At 66.2% G+C, this 6,600-nt stretch overlaps 1 protein-coding gene across 3 annotated transcripts; it reads right to left on the bottom strand.

The window, feature by feature from the left end:
- Positions 1-180: 180 nt before the first annotated feature.
- TMEM80 (transmembrane protein 80) lies at positions 181-6,585 on the bottom strand. Of its 3 annotated transcripts, none has more exons than XM_072791218.1 (5): positions 5,978-6,284; positions 3,667-3,686; positions 2,946-3,039; positions 2,758-2,850; positions 181-890 (listed from the first exon to the last, which is right to left on the bottom strand). In XM_072791218.1, exons 1-5 carry the CDS (start codon positions 5,994-5,996, stop codon positions 685-687), a joined length of 432 nt encoding a protein of 143 aa, XP_072647319.1. In that variant the 5' UTR covers positions 5,997-6,284; the 3' UTR covers positions 181-684. The 3 variants fall into 3 exon arrangements, with proteins under 3 accessions (XP_072647319.1, XP_072647318.1, XP_072647320.1); XM_072791217.1 differs by lacking the exon at positions 181-890 and adding an exon at positions 1,414-2,293 and having other exon boundaries at positions 5,978-6,585; XM_072791219.1 differs by lacking the exons at positions 181-890; positions 5,978-6,284 and adding exons at positions 1,414-2,293; positions 5,184-5,449.
- Between the last annotated feature and the right edge of the window lie 15 nt (positions 6,586-6,600).

Raw genomic sequence — 6,600 nt, forward strand, 5'->3', positions numbered from 1 at the left:
TGCTCCCACCCCTGGCTGAGGCCCGTCCCTGCAGGGGTCTGGGCGCACCCCGGGGCCCGGCCGTGCTGCCTTCTGGGGGGAAGCACTGTGCCCGTGGTTCCTGGGGGATGCCTGGGTGGGGTGTGCTCCTGAGGATCCAGAGAGAACCCCGAGGAGGCAGGTGTCCTTAGCTGGGAGAAATCCGGGGGGGTAGAAACATTTATTTCGACAATATGGGGCAGAGAAAACACCTGGATACGCAACTCCTAACACAGACAGTGCGCGACAGACACACGGACGGAAGCCGCTGGGAGCCCGGAGCCCTGCAGGACAGGGTGCCTCCGCACAGGTAGCCCGCGGCCGGGCAGTGGCGGGTTCCAGAATGCCTCCTGCAGAAGCCCCGGGGACCGGGGACCCCCCAGCACACACACAGCTCGCAGTTCTTGTCTTTCTGCTGCAAAGCCGAGTGCACGTCCCGCGGGACTTGGCCTGTCGTGAGCCGTGGGGCCCCGGCTCCCCGCGCACCAGTGTGGAAAGCGCGGATGCCAGCAGTTGTGAGAGACTGCGCGGCACCGACGACACCGTGCACCACCGGAGCCTGCCTGGCCGCGGCCAGCAGCCCGGCCGCCCAAGGGAGCCAGCGCACACAGCCGAGCAACCGGGGGCTCCGTCCGGAGCCATCCGGGGGGGCCGGGCACCGGCGGCCTAGCTGACGAAGGCGGCAATGGCCACCAGCTGCAGGGCGGCCTCCAGGCCGTGCAGCGCCAGGCGCGTGGCACCGAGGATGGAGTCGGCCTGCAGCACCAGGGTCTGCCAGAGCAGGAAGTGGGTGGACAGCAGGGCGCCCCCCGCGGTAAGGACCAGGCTGATGGCCAGCGGCACCTCCGCCTCCGTCAGGTTGCCCTTGGTGCCTGGAGAGCAGAACAGACGCGCGAGTGGGCACCGGGTCAGGACGCCCACCGAGCCCTGCGTGTGCCCGGGAAGGCGGCAGCTCATCACCGGCACGGCCTCCAGATGCAGGCCTGAGGGCCTCCTGGAAGAGGTGCTGTTGTGGCCACCACGTCACGTGTGAGCGGTCAGAAAGCAAAGTGCCACAAGGGGCTGCGTTCTCCTCGTGAGGGCAACAGCCAGCTGCAGCCATGATGTTCCATCTCCGCCTCTGGGTCCGCTGTGGGCATGGGAGAGGGGACTTGGTTTTCTAAAAGTGGTCCCAGTTGCTTTCTGACACCTTTCTCTAATTCCAAGTGGGTGGAGGAAGTTTCTTTTAAAGTTTCCAGGGATCCCTGGGTGGCGCAGCGGTTTGGCGCCTGCCTTTGGCCCAGGGCGAGATCCTGGAGACCCGGGATCAAATCCCACGTCGGGCTCCCGGTGCATGGAGCCTGCTTCTCCTCCCACTGCCTGTGTCTCTGCCTCTCTCTCTCTCTGTGACTATCAAAAATAAATAAAAATTAAAAAAAAAATAAAAATAAAATAAAGTTTCCAAAAACAGGGGATCCCTGGGTGGCGCAGCGGTTTGGCGCCTGCCTTTGGCCCAGGGCGCGATCCTGGAGACCCGGGATCGAATCCCACATCGGGCTCCCGGTGCATGGAGCCTGCTTCTCCCTCTGCCTGTGTCTCTGCGCCTCTCTCTCTCTGTGACTATCATAAATAAATAAAAATTAAAATTAAAATTAAAAAAAAAAAAAGTTTCCAAAAACAAAGCACCTGGGCGGCCTTCGCTCAGGGCATGATCTCAGGGTCCTGGGATGGAGCCCCACATGGGGCGCCCTGCTCAGTGGGAAGCCTGCCTTTCCTCCCTCTGCTGCTCCTCCCACTCCTGCTCTCTCTCTCAAAATAAATAAGATCTTTTAAAAAAAAATTTCCAAAAATATTTTTCTCTGGGCTAAGGGCAATTCTGGAGTGCGTTGGGCACACCCGTAAAACACAACTGGGGATTCTACGAACGGGTCAGTCACAGGAAACGCTGAGCCCCGGCTGCTGGAGGGGAGCCGGTGCCCCGCGCCACCTGCCGCCCCAGGGGTGTGGGCTCGTCCGCGCCAGCGATGCCCACAGGCCCCCGCAGTGCTGCGGGGGTGACAAGGGCACGTGCCTGCGTCTTCGCTGGTGGGCGTCGGCGTCGCTGGTGCAGGTGGGCGGGACATGCTGCTGTGCCCGGGCGGGGTGCAGGGCCGGGGAGCCAGCTGTCGGTCGCCACCAGCTCTTCCCGTGCGGGTGCTCCTACACACGGTAGGCGCCCGCTGCGGAGCGCCAGAGGGTGGCCTGCGGCGGCGCGGGAGGCAGAGAGGGCCGGAGGCCTGCACCCCGGTGGGGCCCTCTGTGGTCGGAGAACACAGTGGGGAGCAGCCCGTGGGCCCCGGGGGTGGACGGAGAAGGCTCCGCCACCCCGTTGGGGCCGAGACAGAAACTGCAGGTGCTTCTCCTCCAGGCTGCTGAGGCCAAGGGCAGGGGAAGGAAGGAGGGGAGGGGACTCGGGGCCCTGGTCAGCTGGCCAGGCTGCATTCTGGCCTCAGCGTCTCTGCTCCCCCGTGGCTTCGGGGGGACAGGCTTCCATGTGGAAGCTCCCCCCTCCCCCCGGTGCCGCTGCGGTTCTGCCTCTTGAACAAGGCTTCTGAATACATGGATCCTCAAGGACATCGTACGGCGAAGCCCATAAGTGACCAAGCGGAGGACACCAGTGACTCCAAGAACCCCATTGTAAGGGGGGCCTGTTTCGAGGCCGCCAGCTTGGGGGCTGGGAAGTCTGCAGCCCCCATACTACGTGGTCTTGCGTCCACTCACCAAGATATAACCGAGCCACTTCCAGAATCCCCGTGAGGAGCAGCAGACTCAGGTCGAGCACCAGGTAAGGATAAGGATAAGTGAAAACCTGACCTGCAGAGCAGTGGGCAACAGGGCGGGGGCCCAGTTACGGGGCTGTTGCGGGCCACAGCGAGCACACCTCACCGGGCTCCGCGACGAGGACTCACTTTTATATATGATCAGGAGCAGCGTGGCCAGGAAATACAGGGCATCATACGCCCCACTCAGGCAGAGCAGCATTTGCAGAGACACGGACGAGAGCTGGCGGCGGCGGTTAAGGACTTGCGGGGGACCCAGCGGGGGCCCTGCCCGTACAGCCACCTGCCCGGTGCTCAGGGGCGCCCTGCCTGCGGGCCTTCCACCCAGACTCCTGGCACCCCGGGAAATGTTCTAGCCTGGAGCAGGAGGGTCGGCCTGTCCCTGGCGACTGCGGGCGGGACAGCCTTGGAGCACCAGGCTTCCCCGGGCCCCGGGGACAGGAAAAATGACTTTTTTTCATTTTCTTCAAAGAAAATATTCTTTTTTCATGCAGTTAAACATCTACCAACCTTCCCTGAGTGCCGTACCCCTCAGGTCCGCGTGCGGTACAGGGGGTCTGGGAGTCCAGGGTGAGGGGTCCGGGCTCTCTTGCTCCGGGCAGCTGGGGGGGGGTGCAGACCCCCCCCAGACCCCCCACTCGAGGTGCAGGGCCGTGGGGGAGGCGCGGAGCCAGCGCACCTGTTAGTGAACGTCCCTACCGCTTCAAATGGAATTTCTACTCAGAACTCATAGAAAAGGTGGGGGCGGGCGCTCAAGGGAGCAGAAAGCAGGAACTCGGGAGCTGCCTTCAGGTGTGCAGGGGACCATCCTGGGGCGGCCCGGGGACATGGGGACACCGCAGAAGGATACCATCGTGGACGATGCTCTCCCTGCAAGAGAAAGCACGGGAGTCGGTGAGGCCCCGGGTCCAAGCTGGGCTCCCCCGGGCCGTTCCCAGTGCGACGGGGGACCCGGCTCGTCCCTGTACCCCGTACGGGCAGACAGAGCCCCCTCTCCCCGGGCCGGCGGCCAGATCCCCTCCAGCAGCTCAGCATCCGTCCCCCAGGAGGAGCGGGCAGGCGACGGCCCCCACCCGCTGCTTCCTGCCTCCTGCCCCCCACGGAATCACAGGGGGCCTTTCCTGATGCAGAGCCACGTCTTTTCCTTCGTAAATGACGGCGGTCGGTTGCTCTCCTCGGGACTTTTACACGTGACCCCAAACCCACGCAGGAACTTCCTGAAGCGGCGGCCCCATCTCTTCCAACGGCGCGCCTCTGGGACCGTCTCGTGCAGCGTCTGGCTTCCCCTCATCTCTCCCCTCATCGCACGAGGACACCCCCTCTCCCCGCAACAGTCTTCGTGATCACACGTTTTGAGTTTGCTTCGATGAATCCTCCAATCGAACGTGTCCCGGGGCAGGTCCCTGTCTCAAGAGGCACGCTCGTGGCACAACTGGGACAGGTGGAAATGCCACTAAGAACTCAGACTTGGGCCACAGGCCCTGGAGGAGGCTTGAGCGAGCAGGACGGGGCGCGAACAGCCGGCCGCGCTCCATCGGGGGGAGCTCTCAGCAGCGGTGGGTTTTTGTGGGGACGTGAGGGCAGATGCGGGCGTCCTGTGGAGCGTCGCTTGGCAGGGGTCCCAAACGGGTGAGCACGCGGATGGGAACAGACTCAGAGCCCAGCGTCAGGGGCGGCATGCCGGGCAGGGACCAGGAGGCTAGACGGGTGCCGCCGGTTCCGGGCACCGGCTCTCAGAACCCACTCATGCCTTTCCAGGCCCGCTGAACTCGGCCGCCTGGACACTGGCTGTTACTTGGGTGGATTTCACATCAAGTGGGGTTTCCCCCTTGATTCTTCTCTTGAAGGTTGGCTTCAGACACCGCAAACCTACGTGCCAGCCAACTACAATCACAGATCAGACCGCGGGGGCTCAGGGCGGAAACGTTGCGTAAAGCCTTAGGTGATACAGGACGTAAATGACTAACACTGAAGGTGGCCGCAGTCCGGGTGGCTCCTTCCCGAGCTCGGACCTGCAGGAGCTGCTTCTAAGCGTGGCCATGGCCTCAGGACTGAGCGGTTTTTGCCAGCGAGTTGCAGGAATAACAATACGGCCGTGAACAGGTGTCTGGGAAGAACAGGTGCGCCCCGAGGTGCTATGCCAGCGTCACAGGCCCGTTCCGTTCCGGGGGGAGCTCTCCTTTCAGCAAATGAAGACACGGCGCGTTGCCGGGGCCTTCCGCAGAGGGGGGCCGCAAGCGAGAGCCCAGCGCCCTGCTGCCGGCCGGCCCCGTTTCCTGGCTCCAAACCAGAGGAGGAAATTCGGGGCCCGAGCGACACAGCTGCCGCCCGCTGCTGCCCTGCCTCCCCGTTACACACGGTGCATACCAGAGCTGTCGGGTTTGCGGAGTGCTGGGTCCCATGCCGGACACAGTGACGCCGGGACCCTGGTGACCCCACCAGCAGGAGCAATGCCTGCAGCCGGTGAGGCCTCCGCGGCCCAGTGGGAGGGGCACTGGCGGTGCCAGCTCTCACAGGCCCACGTTGCCTGGCACCGTCCTGCACACAAGCAGCTCGACTGACAAGCTCCTGCGCTGGCCCGGGCTCCCGACCCGTCACCCTCTGCAGTGCAGCTGCCACAGCCGGCCGGGCTCCAGGGGGACGCTCAGAGCCGCCGGCTGGGGTCCAGGGCAGCACGCACGCAGCCCCCCAGGGCTGGCTGTGGGAGATGGGGGCACCCCCTGGGGTCAGCGGAGGGGCACGGGGCACCCACTAGGGTCAGTGGAGGGGGGGATGGGGGGCCGCCCCCAGGGTCAGTAAAGGGAGATGGGGCACCCCCCAGGGTCAGCCAAGGGGCACGGGGCACCCACTAGGGTCAGCGGGGGGAGGAAATGGGGGCCTCCCCCAGGGTCAGCGGAGAGCATGGGGCACCCCCAGAGTCAGTGGAGGGGGAGGATGGGGGGCCGCCCCCAGGGTCAGCAGAGGGCTCGGAGCATCCCCCGGGTCAGCGGGGGCAGGTGGGGCCCCAGGGCCGGCACAGCCGGGCGTCAGCGCCGAGGGGCAGGGCGGCGGGAGGACACGAGGCGCCGAGACCCCGACCGCGAGCCGCCGCCTGCCCGTCCCCGCGGGAGGAGGCGGGACCGCGCCCGCCCCGGAGCGCCCCCGCCGGGCCCTGCCCTCACCTCGCCGCGCGGCAGCCATCTTGCCGCCCGGCCCCGCCCGCCGGGTCCGCCGCGATCCCGACAGCCTCTCGGCTCCGCGCTCTTCGCGACCCTTCGGCCATTTTCGCCTCTGCTCGCGAAGGGGCTGCCGCGCTTCGGGAGTCGATTCCGATCCGCGGCCGAGGCCCGTTCAGCGCGTCCGGCAGCGCTCGGGCGCCTCCGTAGAAGAGGAGGCGGAGAGCCGAGGCTCGGGGTCCCGGGCTCGGGGCCGCTCGGCTCCGCTCGGCTCCGCTCGGACGGACTCGGCTCCCGCTCGCGGCGGGGCGGGCGGAGCCTGAGCGAGAGGGTCTCCGGGCCCGGCCGCGCTGCGTCGGAGGCCGGCGAGATCCCGCCCCGCAGACGGCGGCCGCGCTGCGGGGAAACGGGGCGCGCAGGCCTCCGAGGCGCTGAGGCGGGATAGCGCGGGGCCGCTCGGAAGGCCTCGTGCGGCCTCGGGCCACCTCGGACCGACTCGGCTCCGCGCTTCGGACCGCCTCGGCCCTCCTCGGTTCCGGACTCTTCCGCCTCGGCGCGTCTCGACTGGGCCGCTTCGTGCCGGTTCGGCCCCTGTTCGGGCGGCCTCGGGTCGTCTCGGCTCGGCTTGA

The sequence above is a fragment of the Canis lupus genome, chromosome 21 (genome assembly GCF_048164855.1).
Source record: "Canis lupus baileyi chromosome 21, mCanLup2.hap1, whole genome shotgun sequence".
NCBI lineage: Eukaryota > Metazoa > Chordata > Mammalia > Carnivora > Canidae > Canis > Canis lupus.